Source organism: Entelurus aequoreus, linkage group LG19, assembly GCF_033978785.1.
Source record: "Entelurus aequoreus isolate RoL-2023_Sb linkage group LG19, RoL_Eaeq_v1.1, whole genome shotgun sequence".
NCBI classification, from domain to species: Eukaryota; Metazoa; Chordata; class Actinopteri; order Syngnathiformes; family Syngnathidae; genus Entelurus; species Entelurus aequoreus.
Genome location: NC_084749.1, coordinates 46,092,694 through 46,112,925, shown reverse-complemented (window position 1 = coordinate 46,112,925; position 20,232 = coordinate 46,092,694). Strand labels below are relative to the sequence as shown.

Sequence of the window (20,232 nt, the reverse complement as noted above, 5' to 3'; positions counted from 1 at the left end):
TTTTTAAACCTGAAAACAGTTTAGCAATGCTTCTATTTAACCCTGCTTCTTTTTATCTCTCCATGTAATAAAGTGTAAATCAAAGACATTTGTAAGTCGCTATTTTCTTTTCTTTAAGTCCCCTGTGGCCCCAAGAACTTGGAGTTGTCGCACGATTGTTCCAGCCAAGTCATCATCTTTTCCTGGGAACATACAAACAACACAGATTACTACACGGCCAGGGCTGTAGACTCCGAGGTATTATTAACATTATTATTTTGTGTGAAAACTGTAAAATTATTTAACTAAAAAAAAATGTTTCTGTTCCCAGGGTGTGGTTCAAGAGTGTCTCACTGTAGACAACTCATGCTATTTCACAAATACTTTGTGTGGGCGACAATACTTCTTCACGGTCGACTCCATCTCTGGGCATTGCAAAAGTCAGACCAGCTCGACAGTTGGTATTCGCACAGGTATGATACTTTCATTGTCAAGCTTTGCAATGGTATGACTGTACAGTTGTTTGCATGCTGTGAGATGTGTTGACATTTCCATTTTTGTATACAAATCACAGTTTTATTGGGAACAAATTCGTATTTTTCCAGTTTAAAACCAAGTTGTGATCCTAACTTGGAGCCAAAAATTGTCTTTCATTTCTCAATTTTGATTAATTTATGACATTTTATATCAAACAACGGAAGGATTAATGAAAACTTTGTAATTGGCGAATTACAAATGTGCAGTCCCACATCACAAGCAAGATGAATCACTGTTTTTTGTTAGAATATCAACTTCTACACTGCAAGTACGTTTCTGGAAGGTTTAGTTAAGGTATGGAAAACCAACAGACCCAACAGGCATGCTGCGGATTCTCTGAAACTGAATCATTTACTGAAAGGGGCGTGTTCAAAAAAATAGCAGTGCTGAGTTCAATTAGTGAGGTCATTGATTATGTGGGGAAAAAAAGGTGTTAAACAGGTGGTCCTTATTTAAGGATCAAGGTATCTGTGCATTTGTCCTTGAAAAACAGAGTAAAATGGGTCGTTGAAGACACTGAAAAAGAGCGTTCTTTGATTAAGAAATTCATAAAAGAGGGGAAAACCTATTAAGAAGTGCAGAAAATGATAGGCTGTTCAGCTAAAATGATATCAAACGCTTTAAAATGGCAGCCACAACCAGAGAGGCAAGGAAGAAAAAGAAAAAGGACTCTTCGTCAACGACACAGCAGTGGAGATGGTAAGCAGCACCAAGTTCCTGGGGGTGCAGATAACTGACAATATGACCTGGTCCCTACACACTCTTGTAAAAAGAGCTCAGCAGCGCATGCACTTTTTGTGTCGGATGAAAAGAGCAGAGCTCCCTCCCCCTGTTCTCACCACATTCTACAGAGGCACTGTAGAGAGCCAACCAGAAAGGTGGGGAAGAAAAAGAAAAAGGACTATTGGAATGGATGGGAGAATGACCGAAATGGCAAAGGCTCAGCCAATGATCAGCTCCAGGAGGATCAAAGAAGATCTAAGATTGCCCGTTAGTACTGGAACAATCAGACCACGTCTATGTGAAGCCAAGCTACCAGCAAGAAGCCCCCGCAAAGTCCCATTGTTAAAAAAAAGACATGTGCTGAAGCGGTTACAATTTGCCAAAGAACACATTGACTGGCCTGAAAAGAAATTGCCTAATATTTTGCGGACTGATGAGAGTAAGATTGTTCTTTTTGGGTCTAAGGGCCACAGACAGTTTGTCAGACGTCCTGCAAACACTGAATTGGAGCCACAATACACAGTGAAGACGGTGAAGCATGGTGGTGCAAGCATCATGATATGGGGATGTTTCTCGTACTATGGTGTTGGTCCTATTTATCACATACCAGGGATCATGGATCGGTTTGAGTACATCAGAATACTGGAAGAAGTCATGTTGCCATATGCTGAAAAGGAAATGCCCTTGAAATGGGTGTTTCAACAAGACAATGACCCACAAAATCATGGTTCCAGACGTACAGAATTCAAGTAATGGAGTGGACAGCACAATCCCCGGAACTTAATCCCATTGAAAACTTGTGAGCTAACATAAAAAAAAATGCTGTTCATGAGGCAAAACCAAGAAATGCAGAGGAATTGTGGAACGTAGTACAATTGTCCTGGGCTGCAATACCTCTTGACCGGTGCCAGAAGTTGGTGGACTCCATGTGCCACAGGTGTGAAGCAGTTATCAGAAACCGTGGTTATGCAACTAAATATTAGTTAGCGATTCTCAGGAAAGTTGAATCTGCAAGCCTTTCTTAGTTTTATACAGTACATTTGAGTTTTGTAAAGAAAGATGTCAACACTGATATTTGTTTTTTATATTTCTTGACTTTCTGTAAAATATGATCAAATTCAATGACTTTTTTCCAAATTTCTGGCTTTGAAATAGAATGTGCAGTGTCCCCAATGCATTTGTGTTCATTAAAATACAATTTATTTGAAGAATTTCGAGGTTTACTCGCATTTTTAAGAACACTGCTATTATTATGAACATAACTGTAACTGATTAGAAATGTATCAAATTTCTGCGTTTACCTCCAGAACCCTGTATACCCCAAAATCTGCAAACATCTGCCGACTGCAACTCTAACCTTCTGGTCAGCACGTGGGACCTCGCCGAGGGTGCACTACGTTACACGGTGGATGCTTTTGGCAATAAGGGAAACAGCCACTACAACTGCAGCACATTGTCCAATAGCTGTGCCATAGAGGGTGTTCACTGTGGAGAGTATTTGACCATCTACATCACAGCTTTTGATGATAAATGTGCCAGTCCAAGGAAACTTGGCCCCGTTGCTGAGACAGGTAAGGACAACAATCATTTCTTCCATAAAAACAACAATTGAACCTGCCAGTCACAGTCATTATCAGCCGTGATCAAAACATAAACTACAGTCAATGATTCAGAGTTTCACTTTTTATCCGAGTTCTCCCGATAAAAAGGTCCCCCTGATCAAGAACTCCCTTGGTGCTCTGGGTGCATCTGTTAAAAGCAGCCTCAGAAACCTTGGGGTTGTGTTTGATCAGTCCATGTCTTTGGAGGGTCACTGTCGTCAACTCACCAAAAACTGTTTTTATCATCTCGGAAATATTAATAATAATTTGTTGTCAAAATTGGATCTGGAGCTGATCATTCATTTCGTCTATTGCAATTTTCTCTTCACTCTCTTCAACAAGTCAACGCTAAAGAGACTTGAGACTGTACAAAATGCGGCTGCCAGACTTCTGACCGGTGAACCCAGAACAGCCCCTATCATCCCCGTTTTATCCAGTCTTTATTGGCTTCCAGTTAAATTCCGCATTGAGTTTAAGATTTTAGTCCTGACATTTTGTGCGTTGCATGGTGGGGCCCCTCAGTACATCACTGACTTGCTATGCCCCTACTCTTCAGGGCGCAGCCTCCGGTCTTCTGGCCAGGGTCTTCTAAAGATCCCAAAAACTCGTTTTAAAACCCGTGGAGACCTGGCATTCCAGGCTATAGCTCCCAGACTCTGGAACAACTTGCACCGGTCCCCTCCGTGATCTTGACTGTGTTGAAACTTTTAAGAAACATTTGAAAACTTCTCTTTTTAGTAAAGCTTTTAGTTAATGCACCTTTTAACTATAATTTTTAATCCACTTTGTATCCTTTTTATGATGTTTCCCCCGTTGTTTTAAATTGAATTGTTGTTTTACTTCACCTATGTATTGTATAGCGCTTTAAAAGCGCTTTATAAATAAAATGTACTTACTTACTTACAGTAGTCAAGGTACCACTTTTATGAAAGGTTATTGCACTTAGGAGCACACACCTTGGGCCTCTGTCACTTATAAGAAACTTCAAGTTTATTTCATTGTGCCAAATACTTTGCTCTGAAACATGCTTTGAAAATTATTTAATTAGCTATTTGTCACAACAGCTAAGATAACACTGTTTTTTTTTCCAATTAGCTCAATGTATACTGATGTACATTGAATTGGTTTTGTCACCTTTAATGTACAAAAATGTTCAAAAAAGTAGGACCCTCACATTCTTTCATTTTCATGATGAGACCTATGGTAGAAACCATTTGGACGCTCTGCAAAAATGTTTAGAAATTGGTTTCACACGATAATGCAAAAAAAAACTAACAAGAAAAACAACAACAACAACAACCAACAAGGCAATACATACAATAAACTGTCACTTTGTGCGATTTATGCTTAATAGTGGACAGTTTGAAATAAAATATACAATTATGAAATACATTTTACTTTAAATATCTAACACAATGTTTATTTAGTTAAGTGTACTGTCAGTAGTATACCTGAGTTTAACTTTTAACCGCATACATGTGTGCTCATATTCGACCTATTCTGAAGTTTAGTTGTATTTACTGATCAGAGGATTTTCCCCGAAATTCCCAAACTTTGGGGAAATTCCCATTGATATCAATAGGACATTCTTCAAAGTTCCACAACTCCCAAATTTTTCATCTGATTCAAACTGTTCCAACTTCAAACAGTTCAGCCTATTCGGGAATCGCGGGCTTTCCCTTGACAAATTCCAAAAATTCCCAGATTTCCCAGAATTCAAGGGTTTTCCGGGACATTTTTCCCATTCAAAATGAATTGGCCATTTTTCAAACTTCCACCATTTCCACATTTTTCTACCTATTCAAACCATTCCACCTTCAACACATTCCACCATTCTGGAAATTCAAACTTCCCCTTTTACAACTTAAAAAAATTCCAGGAGTTTCCAGAATTCTTGCTTTTCCAAAGCCCTATTTCCACCCTTTATTCTGGCGACTACTCCTTCCACATTTTTCAACACATTTCAACCCTTCTACTGTCAAAACATTCCTCTTAATCAGGACAAAAAACCAAGTTGTTTTTTGAACTGGAAAAATTCCCGGTTTTCCCGAAATTCCAGGAATTCCGTAATACCATTTCTCAATTCAACATGTTACTACTTCAACATTTCTCGACCGATTTGAAAAATGTCAACACTAACCATTTCAACTCATGCAGACTATTCAAGTTTTTTTTACCATTTTCAAAAAAATTCCAGCTTTTCCCCGAAATTCCCAAAATTTTGGGAAATTCCTATTGAAATCAACGTGACATTCTTCACAGTTCCGCAACTCCCACATTTTTCATCTGATTCAAACCGTTCCAACTTCAAACTGTTCAGCCTATTCAGGAATCGTAGGCTTTCCCTTGAAAAATTTCGAAAATTCCCAGATTTCCCAGAATTCCAGGGTTTTCCGGGACATTTTTCCCATTCAAAATGAATTGGCCATTTTTCAAACTTCCACCATTTCCACATTTTTCAACCTATTCGAACTATTCTACCTTCAACACATTCCACCATACTGGAAATTCAAACTACTTTTTTTTCCAAGTTCAAAAAAATTGCAGGATTTTCCAGAATTCCTGCTTTTCCAAGCCCTATTTCCACCCTTTTTTCTGGCGACTACTTTTCCCACATTTTTCAACACATTTCAACCGTTCCACCGTCAAAACATTCCTCTTAATCAGGACAAAAAACTAGAATGTTTTTTGAACTGGAAAAATTCCTGTTTTTCCCGAAATTCCAGGAATTCCGTAATACCATTTCTCAATTCAACATGTTACTACTTCAACATCTCTCGACCGATTTGAAAAATGTCCACACTAACCATTTCAAGTCATGCAGACCATTTAAGTTTTTTACCATTTTCAAAAAAATTCCAGCTTTTCCCCGAAATGCCCAACATTTTTGGAAATTCCCATTGAAATCAATGAGAAATTCATCAAAGTTCCGCAACTCCCACATTTTTCATCTGGTTCAAACCGTTCCAACTTCAAACTGTTCAGCCTATTCGGGAATCGCGGGCTTTCTCTTGAAAAATTCCAAAAGTTCCCAGATTTCCCAGAATTCTAGGTTTTCCGGGACATTTTTCCCCCATTCAAAATGAATTGGCCATTTTTCAAACTTCCACCATTTCCACATTTTTCAACCTATTCAAACCATTCCACCTTCAACACATTCCACCATCCTGGAAATTCAAGTTTTTATTTTATTTTATTTCAGGCAAATTGATGCACTTAGATATTTTCTGTTACAGACTAACAAACAAAGGATACAATGGTATGCACTTCTAACAATTCTATGGACAATTGATACTATTTCTTGTCGTGGCGGAGAGTCGGGGGGTATGGTTGTTTGTGTCTTCCGTCAATGGAATAATAACATTACATTGGCTCACCCTCTCCCCTCTAGTCCCATGCAAACCCCGTAATGTGACAGCAGTCAAGGAATGCGGAGCCGACTCCATCACCGTCTCCTGGGCAGTGACAGGCAGCACGCTTTTCTACATCGCCATGGCAATGGACAGCGACGGCGTTGTTCACAACTGTAACACAATGGGCTTAACCTGTACGTTCCTTGGCTTGAAGTGCAGCACATTTTACACAGTACACGTCATTGGCTCCAACTTCATGTGCAACAGCAGCCAGAGTGAGGCGGTCACCATAGAAACAGGTGAGGTTTTTTTTTCTTACCAAAAAAATCCTATTTTGCAACAATAATCTTGCTTTTTTTTATTCAAGACAAAATGTCCAACACTTGTTATTTCAGCGGCTTGCCCTCCAGATAACGTCACTGCCTCTTTGGACTGTACTGCAAATGAGGCTTTGATTTCATGGCACGGTCAACCCGAAATTAACTCGTACACCGCCAGTATAGTAGATGAAGTTGATCGACTTTTGAGCTGCAGTTCCACTACAACCAGTTGCAGGGTAGCAAACCTGAAATGTGGCCAACTCTACACTGTCACGGTCTGCCACCATGATAGCATCTGCCCCAGCATGCCCTCTCAACCCATCTACATGGATTCTGGTGAGACTAAATTCAAATCCAATCTTTAAAACGTATGTTGTTTGTATAAATTACAAGCTCAGAATAATATTGGACTAGGGTTGTACGGTATACCGGTATTAGTGTAGTACCGCAATACTAATGAATCATATTCGGTACTATTACAATATGTGTGCAGGAGGGAGTTGACGGCACAGTCACAAGGGGGCAGTATAGCTCTATATATATATATATATATATATATATATATATATATATATATATATATATATTACAGTACGGTATACCGGTATTAGTGTAGTACCGTGATACTAATTAATCATATTTGGTACTATACCTGTTATATGTGTGCAGGAGGAAGTTGACGGTACAGACACAAGGGGGCAGTATAGCTCTATATATATGTATATATATTACAGTACGGTATACCGGTATTAGTGTAGTACTGCGATACTAATGAATCAAATTTAGTACTATACCTGTTATATGTGTGCAGGAGAGAGTTGACCGCACAGACACAAGGGGGGAATATGGCTTTATGTATTTTATTATATATATTACAATATATATAATAATCAACAATAATACTATAAATAAACTAGAGAATGGAGTGTGACTAATTCAAAAGTGTGTGTGTGAGGCAATGTGTGTGATTAGCTGTAGTGTGTTACCAAATGTTGAACGAGGAGAAGGAACGAGGCAGGAAGGCAGTCCGTGAGCAGGCGGAGATAGTCAGGGAGAATGGCGAGGCGTCAGAGGTCCGTGTCCAAGCGGAGGTCGAGGATGAAGGGAGGCGGTCCAGAATCCAGAGGGGAACAACAGGGGATCACAGGAGAACTTGGGGAAAGCACTGCGGGAGGACAACACAGACATCAGACACGGAAACAAGGAAGTCACAGGGGAAGAGCGAATACGCAGGATAGAAGCCAGACAAGGGGTGCTTACTAGGGTAACGAATGATTAAGTTCCAGCAAGGATCCTTGAGTCCACTGGTCCTTATACCGCTCGTCCTCATCAGTCCCAGGTGTGTTGATTGCTGATCGCCTTGTGGGCGCCCTTGCTGCAGATGACAAGTGGGATCGAGCCCGCGCCGTGACAATACCGCTTCTAAAATGTACCGGTCCCCCATCCAAATCCAATACCAAAGTATGTTTTAAATTAGCAAACATTTCAAAGCCAGTAGTAACGATTCAGTGTTGTTCAAAACAATGTTTTCAAAATGCCCGGATGTCAAGTTGCTCCCTTGACTCATCTCCATACACACTTAAAGACATTTTTTCCCCACTTTCAACTGTATTACTCTCTGAAATGCAGACTTGCTTTTCTTCTCCCAGTCCCTTGTGGGCCCCAGGTGGATACCCATTTAGACTGCCAGTCACAAGGACTCACCATCGTCTGGAATGCCTCAAGTCGAGCGGACAGTTACATGGCCGCCATCTCATACAACAACACACAGACATTCTATAACACCACTTGGCCCGAGCTGAGCATCAGCCCACTGGAGTGTGGACAGGACTACTCCCTGGAAGTGATGTCTGTCACTGACAACTGTGTCAGTCATCCCTCGGAGTTACCTGTCTGGAAAGGTAAGCGAGCACGGGACAGTTTTGTTGAATTGAGTTCACTTTGTGTCTGACAATTCGAGACCAGGATAGTCCACCTGTTTAAAAAAAAGTATGCTTGACAATTGTCAAACACATTTCTGAAACATGAGTGCGATATTACATTTCTCAGAATCAATCAATAAATCAATGTTTACTTATATAGCCCTAAATCACGAGTGTCTCAAAGGGCTGCACAAGCCACAATGACATCCTCGGCTCAGATCCCACATCAGGGCAAGAAAAAACTCAACGCAATGGGATACAATGAGAAACCTTGGAGGGGACCGCATATGTGGGGACGCCCCCCCCTGGGCGACGGGTGCAATGGACGTCGAGTGGATCTAGCATAATATTGTGAGAGTCCAGTCCGTAGTGGATCTAACATAATATTGTGAGAGTCCAGTCCGTAGTGGATCTAGCATAATATTGTGAGAGTCCAGTCCGTAGTGGATCTAACATAATATTGTGAGAGTCCAGTCCGTAGTGGATCTAGCATAATAGTGTGAGAGTCCAGTCCATAGTGGATCTAGCATAATATTGTGAGAGTCTAGTCCATAGTGGATCTAGCATAATATTGTGAGAGTCCAGTCCATAGTGGATCTAACATAATAGTGTGAGAGTCCAGTCCATAGTGGATCTAACATAATATTGTGAGAGTCCAGTCCATAGTGGATCTAATATAATAGTGAGAGTCCAGTCCATAGTGGATCTTACATAATATTGTGAGAGTCCAGTCCATAGTGGATCTAACATAATAGTGTGAGAGTCCAGTCCATAGTGGATCTAACATAATGGTGTGAGAGTCCAGTCCATAGTGGATCTAACATAATAGTGAGAGTCCAGTCCATAGTGGATCTAGCATAATATTGTGAGAGTCCAGTCCATGGTGGATCTAACACAATAGTGTGAGAGTCCAGTCCATAGTGGATCTAACATAATAGTGTGAGAGTCCAGTCCATATTGGATCTAACATAATAGTGTGAGAGTCCAGTCCATAGTGGATCTAGCATAATAGTGTGAGAGTCCAGTCCATAGTGGATCTAACATAATAGTGAGAGTTCAGTTCATAGTGGATTTAACATAATATTGTGAGAGTCCAGTCCTTAGTGGATCTAACACAATAGTGTGAGAGTCCAGTCCATAGTGGATCTAACATAATAGTGAGAGTCCAGTCCATAGTGGATCTAGCATAATATTGTGAGAGTCCAGTCCATAGTGGATCTAACACAATAGTGTGAGTCCAGTCCATAGTGGATCTAACATAATAGTGTGAGAGTCCAGTCCATAGTGGATCTAACATAATAGTGTGAGAGTCCAGTCCATAGTGGATCTAGCATAATAGTGTGAGAGTCCAGTCCATAGTGGATCTAACATAATAGTGAGAGTTCAGTTCATAGTGGATTTAGCATAATATTGTGAGAGTCCAGTCCTTAGTGGATCTAACACAATAGTGTGAGAGTCCAGTCCATAGTGGATCTAACATAATAGTGTGAGAGTCCAGTCCATAGTGGATCTAACATAATAGTGTGAGAGTCCAGTCCATAGTGGATCTAACATAATAGTGAGAGTCCAGTCCATAGTGGATCTAACATAATAGTGTGAGAGTCCAGTCCATAGTGGATCTAGCATAATAGTGTGAGAGTCCAGTCCATAGTAGATCTAACATAATAGTGTGAGAGTCCAGTCCATGGTGGATCTAACATAATAGTGAGAGTCCAGTCCATAGTGGATCTAACATAATAGTGTGAGATTCCAGTCCATAGTGGATCTACCATAATATTATATAGTACGCACAGATGAATGCGCACTGATGCGCGCCCGGACCGTGACATCATGCTTCACTAAATTACATTAAAGAACAGTTAAATCTAAATAATTCCGCACTTCCAAAAAGAAGTAGGAGGAACCACAATATATATTTTCCTACCCTGTCTCCAATAGTATTACCGGTGTTATATTTTGTGTCGTGACTTTGGTATATAGACTCAACCGACACTGTATCTGCCTCTCATGGTTCAGCAGGAAACTCCAATAACAGTGTGGTCCTCTGCCAGGAAGTGATGTTTTTGAGTTTCTAAGAATTTCAATGAGTGTCCTGTGAATGTGACCACTTTGCCCCGTCGACTGCCTGAATCTGATTGGAATCTTCCTTCCTGCAGCACCGTGCGTGCCCACTAACGTTGTGGCGATGACCGACTGTGGCCAGAGTTTTGTTGAAGTGTCGTGGCAAGCGAGTCGCGGTGCTATGCACTACCAGGCAGCTGCAACCCACCAAGATGGCCATCGGTTGTTGTGTGCGTCCAACGAGACGAGCTGCAGGCTGGAAGGTCTGAGGTGCAGTCAGGTCTACAGCATTGCGGTGGCCGCTGGCAGCGACGAGTGCTTCAGCAATGAGAGCCTTGGAGTGGTGGTGGCGACAGGTAAAGATATCCAGGTACTTCAAATCATAGGCGCCGATCCCGTGGGTGCTTCGGGGGCCCGAGCACCCACGGACGATGCCGAGCGCCCACGTGGGATTGATGGAAAATTCTTTCTCACCACCAAGCAAAAACCACGCATGCTCAGGCCCCTTCTACACTAAGCCGGCTAAAGTTATCCAGGGTAAATCCCACCTAACCATATCCTTGCCCACACACACACAATGGTCGTTTAAGACCCCCTCCATCAGCCGGTGCAACGCAATCTAATACGCATGTCGGGGCGGTATAGCTCGGTTGGTAGAGTGGCCGTGCCAGCAACTTGAGGGTTCCAGGTTCGATCCCCATTTCCGCCATCCTAGTCACTGCCGTTGTGTCCCTGGGCAAGACACTTTACCCACCTGCTCCCAGTGCCACCCACATTGGTTTAAATGTAACTTAGATATTGGGTTTTAACTAGAGAAAAGCGCTATATAAATATAATTCACTTCACACATGTACGGAACATGCGCATGTCATAGTCACCTCCAGTGTTGCTTTGTGTGCAAGTTCTTAAATGTAACTTATCTGAACAATATCCAGTGTTGTGGTATTTCAATGAACTGGAATCCAGTGTGCTGTGGGGCCCTATTGTAGTGAATCACACCTGAGACATCATAAATTAATCACATCTTTAATAAACACGTAAACAATGTGATAAAGAACATTTTCATCAATCAATCTAAAGATCTAGATATCTGGTCAGGACACTCCTCACTCTTTTGCCTTTACCTTCATTGTCCATTCCTTTTTGGTGACTTTATATACTCTGGACCTAGACGTTGAGTCTGCGACAATAACTGATACAGTCTGCTTTGCCAGTCCAAAAGCATTCGCCGTTTTCTGTAGTCTTCCCTTGACAGCCAGGTAATACATAGCACGCGCTTACCTTTTTTTTGTCACATCCACGGGAGCCTGCATTCTCGTTGTCTCTCCTTCGACAAATGGACGAGGTTTTTCGGTAAGTAGAATCCCAGCTGACCTGGACATTGGAAAGTTGTCTTGCCGTCTGAGAAGTGTTGTATCCCAAATAGCTGCAATGGCTTTCTCTTAAGGTATTCATGTGTGATTTCCACAAGTGTCTGTACATGTAGAAGGAGGAGAAATACGGCCATGTCTGGATGACTCGCCTCCATATTTCCAGTGGTTAGCTCCGAGTTACGAAACTGCTTTATTATGAAGCTGGCTGTGGCGCGGTCTTTCTGACGTCACTTCCTCTCCGAACTCAGTTTGTAAACCATGGGTGTCAAACTCTGGCCCGCGGGCCAAAATTAACACTAGAGCTGGCCCGCCAATTATATACACATTTCGGGAGAACATCCGCACCGTAACACAGCATAAACACAACAGAACAAATACCCAGAATCCTATGCAGCACTAACTCTTCCGAGACGCTACAAGGTGTGTGTGTAGGGAGGGGGGGGCGGGGTTTTGTGGTAGCGGGGGGTGTATTTTGTAGTGTCCCAGAAGAGTTAGTGCTGCAAAGGGTTCTGGGTATTTGTTCAGTTGTGTTTATGTTGTGTTACGGTGCGGATGTTCTCCCGAAATGTGTTTGCCATTCTTGTTTGGTGTGGATTTGCAGTGTAGCGTATATTTCTAACAGTGTTAAAGTTGTTTATACGTCCATCCTCAGTGTGACCTGTATGGCTGTTGATCAAGTATGCGTTGCATTCACGTGTGTGTGCGTACAGGAGCCGCACATATCTTGTGACTGGGCCGGCACGTTGTTAGAATGGATGAAAAGCAGACGTGACGGCAGCTCGTAGAGGACGTTAAAGGCAGTGCCTTTAAGGCACGCCCCCAAGACTGTGGTCCGGGTGGACTACGAGATATAATGACTGATGAACACCTTCGTTGGATAATGAAGGTTGCCTCAGCTCAAAGTCCGACATTAATGAACTAGCATCCAAGAAAAGATGGCAGGTATCTGGCTTGGGCACATCAGATTAAATCAGTGTGTTGCAAACTGAGCAGTTGAAAGTCCTGAATGGTTGGTTTATTCATTGTTATTTTATTTTCAAATTTATTAGCCTGTGGAAAAAGTTAATGTTGATATTTACCTCAGAAGGCTGCAAATAGAAAAGAGGCATTCATTTTTTATTTAAATTGTATTTGGTATGCCATTGATATTTTTTAATTATTATTATTATTATTTGAAACTGGATTTTGCATGTCACTATAAAGTTATATAAGCCTTGCTTGTTCAATATTCAATGCAAAACTTGTTTGGGTCCCTATTAAAAGGTTAATTTGTTCAACCTTGGCTTTGTTCAGTTTTAAATTTTGGCCCACTCTGTATTTGAGTTTGACACCCCTGTTGTAAACGATCAATGAGTCCATACAAAGCTAAGAGCTGGAGATTCAAGAAACAAACGGCGCACTTACCCGTGTAAAAAATTGTCCGACGAGGGGGACCTTAAACGATGGTTTAGTGTGGCTGAAACGGGGCTTAGGTTAAATAATTATTCCTTTAAGGGGTTATCCGGCTTAGTGTAGACATAGCCTCAGAAAAGTAGCGTCAGATTTACCGCCCGTCCGAGCACCCACTGGGAGAAATGTAGATCGGCGCCTATGCTTCAAATATCTATTAAGTGCTTACTGTATTTGTAAATGTCCTTCAGCACCCTGCCCCCCGTCCCAGCTCAATGTCTCGGTCAACTGTAGCAGCACCTCTGCCATGTTGAGTTGGAAGAGCAGCCCTAACGCGATGTCCTACACCGGCAAGGCAGTGAGCACAGACGGACACACGGTGACATGTGCAGCGACATCAAACCCGGGGTGCTATTTGGAGCTTTTGCACTGTGGCAAGGAGTACAGCTTTACTGTGACGGCCACAGATGGTGACTGCCAGAGTCCTGAGAGCCAGCCAGTCCTCCATGAAACTGGTAAGACTGTGTCTTCTAATTCTTCTTACCCGTAGCAAAACATATTAAACATGTCTACTAAATATTCTGTGTATTATTAGTGGGTGTGTTGCGATTGATCTATTAAAGGGGCGTTCACACGTTGCTGTTTTGGATGACGGTTCATGGTCATTCACCATGTCCCAAAGATGGTGAAATACACTATATTGCCAAAAGTATTTGGCCACCTATCGAAATGATGAGAATCAGGTGTCCTAATCACTTGGCCCGGCCACATGTGTATAAAATCAAGCACTTAGGCATGGAGACTGTTTCTACAAACATTTGTGAAAGAATGGGCCGCTCTCAGTGATTTCCAGCGTGGAACTGTCATAGGATGCCACCTGTGCCAAAAATCCAGTCGTGAAATTTCCTCGCTCCTAAATGTTCCAAAGTCAACTGTCGGCTTTATTATAAGAAAATGGAGGAGTTTGGGAACAACAGCAACTCAGCCACCAAGTGGTAGGCCACGTAAACTGACAGAGGGGTCAGCGGATGCTGAAGTGCATAGTGCAAAGACTTTCTGCACAGTCAGTTGCTACAGAGCTCCAAACTTCATGTGACCTTCCAATTAGCCCACGTACAGTACGCAGAGAGCTTCGTCTAAGCCATACATCACAAAGTCCAATGCAAAGCGTGGGATGCAGTGGTGTAAAGCACGTCGCCACTGGACTCTAGAGCAGTGGAGACGCCTTCTCTGGACTGATGAATCACGCTTTTCCATCTGGCAATCTGATGGACGAGTCTGGGTTTGGAGGTTGCCAGGAGAACGCTACATTTCAGACTGCATTGTGCCGAGTGTGAAATTTGGTGGAGGAGGAATTATGGTGTGGGGTTGTCTTTCAGGAGTTGGGCTTTGCCCCTTAGTTCCAGTGAAAGGAACTTTGAATGCTCCAGGATACCAAAACATTTTGGACAATTCCACGCTCCCAACCTTGTGGGAACAGTTTGGAGCGGGCCCCTTCCTCTTCCAACATGACTGTGCACCAGTGCACAAAGCAAAGTCCATAAATACATGGATGACAGAGTCTGGTGTGGATTAACTTGACTGGCCTGCACAGAGTCCTGACCTGAACCCGATAGAACACCTTTGGGATGAATTAGAGCGGAGACTTGAGAGCCAGGCCTTCTCCACCAACATCAGTGTGTGACCTCACCAATGCGCTTTTGGAAGAACGGTGGAAAATTCCTATAAACACACTCCGCAACCTTGTGGACAGCCTTCCCAGAAGAGTTGAAGCTGTAATAGCTGCTAAAGGTGGACCCACATCATATTGAACCCTATGGGTTAGGAATGGGATGGCACTTCAAGTTCATATGTGAGTCAAGGCAGGTGGCCAAATACTTTTGGCAATATAGTGTAAGTTTTGAACACTGTTTTGAACCACCCTCTACTGCGCATTTATTTAATTGAGTTTTTTTTGCATGGACCGTGCCTATGGAGACACCCATTTCCCTCCACTTAATGACATTATGCTCCTACCTGTGGTGTTTTGCTGCAGTATTTTGTGAAACATGCAGCACACAACTGTAATCCGTACCACCTTTTATTAGCAAAATCGTGGGCAATAGCATTATCTACACAACAGAACCTTTTTTTTAGCACGCCAAAGTGCGCTCTGGGAGCTGCCAGTGTTGTGCCAAAAACATCAGCAATAACTAATCAAGTTTTTTCCATATAGGAGACACATACAGTCGTGGTCAAAAGTTTACAAACACTTGTAAAGAACATAATGTCATGGCTGTCTTGACTTTCCAATCATTTAAAGGCCTACTGAAATGAATTTTTTTTATTTAAACGGGGATAGCAGATCCATTCTATGTGTCATACTTGATCATTTTGCGATATTGCCATATTTTTGCTGAAAGGATTTAGTATAGAACAACGTCGATAAAGTTCGCAACTTTGGGTCTCTGATAAAAAAAAAACCTTGCCCCTACCGGAAGTAGCGTGACGTTGTCAGTTGTTCACTCCCTCATATTTTCCTATTGTTTTCAACGCAGCTAGAGCTATTCGGACCATTACCCCATTAATTTGAGCGAGGATGAAAGATTCGTGGACGAGGAACGTTAGAGTGACGGACTAGAATGCAGTGAAATACATATTTTTTTTCGCTCTGACCGTAACTTAGGTACAAGCTGACTCATTGGATTCCACACTCTCTCCTTTTTCTATTGTGGATCACGGATTTGTATTTTAAACCACCTCGGATACTATATCCTCTTGAAAATGAGAGTAGAGAACGCCAAATGGACATTCACAGTGACTTTTATCTCCACGACAATACATCGACGAAGCTCATGCTAATTAGCATGAGCTAACGTGATAGCATCTGTCTCAAATGCAGATAGAAACAAAATAAATAAATCCCTGACTGGAAGGATAGACAGAAGATCAACAATACTATTAAACCATGGACATGTAACTACACGGTTAATAGATCTCAGCCTGGCAAAGCTTAACAATGCTGTTGCTAACGACGCTAAGGCTGACTTAGCAACTTAGCAACCGGACCTCACAGAGTTATGATAAAAACATTAGCGCTCCACCTACGCCAGCCAGCCATCATCTGCCCAGCTCATCAACACCCGTGCTCACCTGCGTTCCAGCGATCGACGGCGCGACGAAGGACTTCACCCGATCATCCGTGCGGTGGCCGGTTAGCATTGGCTAGCGCGTCTGCTATCCAAGTGAGTAATCCTTGTTGTGTTGCTGTAGCCAGCCGCTAATACACCGATCCCACCTACAACGTTCTTCTTTGCCGTCTTCATTGTTCATTAAACAAATTGCAAAAGATTCACCAACACAGATGTCCAGAATACTGTGGAATTATGAAATGAAAACAGAGCTTTTTTGTATTGTATTCAATGAGGAAGGCATACCTCTGTTCCCCTGGCTACGTGACGCGCATACGTCATCCTCCGAAGGCTTTTTCAACCGGAAGTGTGGCGGGAAATTTAAAATGTCACTTTATAAGTTAACCCGGCCGTATTGGCATGTGTTGCAATGTTAAGATTTCATCATTGATATATAAACTATCAGACTGCGTGGTCGCTAGTAGTGGCTTTCAGTAGGCCTTTAATTGTATTGTGTAAAGTTGGTTCTTTAGTCAAAATGTCCCATATAATATGTTTTACCAACTTTTTTCTGACCGTCTCCATGGGATGCGCCGTTTTGTGAGCGGTTCTGTTTACGTGCCTCCACTTCGACTGTGTCTTCTCCCCGCCAGCCATGTTGTAGTTTTTAGCGCTTCCATATGGATACTATTGACAGATACAAGTTAGAATTGTACGCTACTGTGTTTTAAAAATGGCAACAAGTGCATGTAAGAGCCAGTCTGCCCCAAATCGAGAGGATTGAGAAAAAGAAGGAGCTTATTGAGTACAGAATCGGACTACAATGGCGGAGACAGTGGGCAAGAAGACGTTTTTTTTCTACAACCTCATGCTATTGCAATGTAGACTCGTCAGACCACAGAAAACTTTTCCACTTTGCATCAGTCTTTCTCAGAAGAGCTCAGGCCCAGCGAAGCCGGCGTTTCTGGGTGTTGTTGATAAATGGCTTTCGCTTTGCATAGTAGAGTTTTAACTTGCACTTACTGTACAAATGTAGCGACGAACTGTAGTTACTGACAGTGGTTTTCTGAAGTGTTCCTGAGCCCATGTGGTGATATCCTTTACACACCGATGTCACTTTTTGATGCAGTACCGCTTGAGGGATCGAAAGTCACGGGCTTGCCGCTTACGTGCAGTGATTTCTCCAGATTCTCAGAACCTTTTGATGATATTACGGACCATAGATGGTGAAATCCCTAAATTCCTTGCAATACCTGGTTGAGAAATGTTGTTCTTAAACTGTTTGACAATTTGCTCATGCATGTGTTCACAAAATGGTGACCCTCGCCCCGTCCTTGTTTGTGAATGACTGAGCATTTCATGGAAGCTGCTTTTATACCCAATCATGGCACCCACCTGTTCCCAATTTGCCTGTTCACCTGTGGGATGTTCCAAATACATGTTTGATGAGCATTCCTCAACTTTCTCAGTCTTTTTTGCCACTTGTGCCATCAAATCCCAAATGAGCTGATATTTTCAAAAAAATAACAACGTTTCTCAGTTGGAACTTTAAGTATCTTGTCTTTGCAGTCTATTCAATTTAATATAAGTTGAAAAGGATTTGCAAATCATTGTATTCTCTTTTTATTTACCATTTACACAACGTGACAACTTCACTGATTTTGTAGTATTTAATGATTAGCAGTAATTATTAGGGGTGTAACAGTACGTGTATTTGTATTTAACCGTTTCGGTACGGGGGTTTTGGTTCGGTTCGGAGGTGTACCGAACGAGTTTCCACACGGACATATTAAGTAGCGTAACGCACGTTGTGTAAACAATGCACACCGAGGCACAACACACGGCATGCTAGCAGCGACCGGGCTACGACAACGTATAAAAGCCAGAGCTGTAAGACCCTCCTGCCTCGATATCTCTTGTTTGGGAACATTTCGGCTCGCGGTGTGATACAACAATGGAGGACGGTGGTTTGCCGACATTGTTCAGCAGCTGCTTCTGACAACACGTCAAACACGCTAACCCATTTCAAGCGTCACCACCGCATTCACGCAGCCTCTCCTCGGCGACTCAGGCAGGGCTAAAGCAATAACAAATGTTTTTATAACAGCAGATTTAAGACCATATTGCATTAAAAACTATATTTTGACCCACTTCTATGGTGGAAGAACAATGAGCCCATATATCCTCTTATTGCCAGCCAAGTTAGCCAGGCTGGGGGTGGGGGGGTTAATCTGAGGCTGAGTTGACTTGAAACGGTTTAATGTTGCACTTTTTATATGTGGAAGAAAAGTTTTGTCATTTTATTTAATCTGAGCAACAACTTGAGGCAGTTTAATGTTGATTAACGTGGACCCCGACTTAAACAAGTTGAAAAACTTATTGGGGTGTTACCATTTAGTGGTCAGTTGTACGGAATATGTACTGTACTGTGCAATCTACTAATAAAAGTCTCAATCAATCAATCAAAAAAGCACTTTATATGTAGAAAGGTTTTGTTAAGAAACCATTCTAAGCCTTATCTTATTTAGTTTTTATTTGATATATGTTGACCACATTAACCCTGGCAATGGACCCTGTGTGTATATGTATGTTATGTCATTGTTTACACATTTGGTAAATAAATAACCAAAACATTTATATTTTGTTGTTTTCTTACTGTACCGAAAATGAAACGAACCGTGACCTAAACCGAGGTACGTACTGAACCGAAATATTTGTGTACCGTTACACCCCTAGTAATTATGTTAATAAGAAGCATCAGATGTACCAGGCCTGGCCCTAACCAATCTGGCGCCCTATGCAAGATTTTAGGTGGCGCCCCCCCACATCGGCAGTGAAGTGTATATACTCACAAGAAACCGAATAGCTTTGTCTTTGACCTTCTTTTTAACTTAAAGAAAGCAAATTAACATATTATATGAGAATGTTATGTTATGATTATCTTTCTGTTATGATCCGCTGCCCGGATCATATTTCTGTTTACGTTTTCTAGTCACTTGTGTTTTTTCTGTTAGTCGTGATCTCTTTCTAGTTCCTGTTTAAGCACTTCTCAGTTTGGTTACCATAGTTACTGATTATTTTCACCTGCCGCGGGTGTTCCCGACGCGCACCTGTTTTTCATGATTGACATTATTATTTAAAGCTTGCCTCCCCAACCAGTCCGTCTGGCTTCGTAGTTTGTTTTCGCAACGGATGACGACGTATGTTTCCTGTGCTTTAGCTGCTAGTTTTTACGCTAGGCTAATTTTGCTTGCTAGCTCCCACGCTAGCCCTTTTGTTTTTGCCTCATGTGCCATGTGCACGTCTTTGTTTTTTCCTGCATGTTTAGTTCCTGAATAAATAATTTTCCTACCTGCAAGCTGTGTCCGAGCCCGTCTGCATTCCTGGGAGAACACCTCGCACCACGATGCGACCCCGTCGTCACACTTTCACCGAATCACAGCAGTGCTCAAATTAAAAAACAGCATTCCCTCTCATGTGATATTGCTTAATTAACATTAATGATGTGCACTTTAACAACTAGGCTTACAACTATACCTAATATATAAAAGGGTGGAAAAGTGACTATTACCTGCAGGGCAATCATTAGCTAACCAGAAGGCAATAACAATGTAAACAAAAAACACCTGCTTAAAAGATCTAATACAAATGTCCCTGAGGAATGTAAGGTGTGAGTACTGTAATTACCTAACGTTACATTATTATTTTCCATAACAATTTAGCCCCCTCCACAATATTAACCCGACGTTAAAAAAGAACTAGCTATTTATTGATTAGCAATTGCCGAATCATGTAGCATTAGCTTAATGCTAAAAAGCCAGGTTACTATCACATTTTGTAACAGACAAATAATTTCATGTAGGC

The 20,232-nt window shown here is 41.9% G+C and overlaps 1 protein-coding gene across 1 annotated transcript in view; it reads left to right on the top strand.

Moving 5' to 3' along the window:
* LOC133635404 (uncharacterized) overlaps positions 1-20,232 on the top strand; it is a 109,142-nt gene that overhangs the window by 23,880 nt on the left and 65,030 nt on the right. Inside the window, exons 6-13 of the mRNA XM_062028581.1 lie at positions 119-237; positions 311-452; positions 2,547-2,810; positions 6,232-6,492; positions 6,589-6,849; positions 8,163-8,414; positions 10,592-10,852; positions 13,510-13,773. Coding sequence (XP_061884565.1) covers positions 119-237; positions 311-452; positions 2,547-2,810; positions 6,232-6,492; positions 6,589-6,849; positions 8,163-8,414; positions 10,592-10,852; positions 13,510-13,773 — 1,824 coding nt within the window. The remainder of the gene's footprint in view (positions 1-118; positions 238-310; positions 453-2,546; positions 2,811-6,231; positions 6,493-6,588; positions 6,850-8,162; positions 8,415-10,591; positions 10,853-13,509; positions 13,774-20,232) is intronic.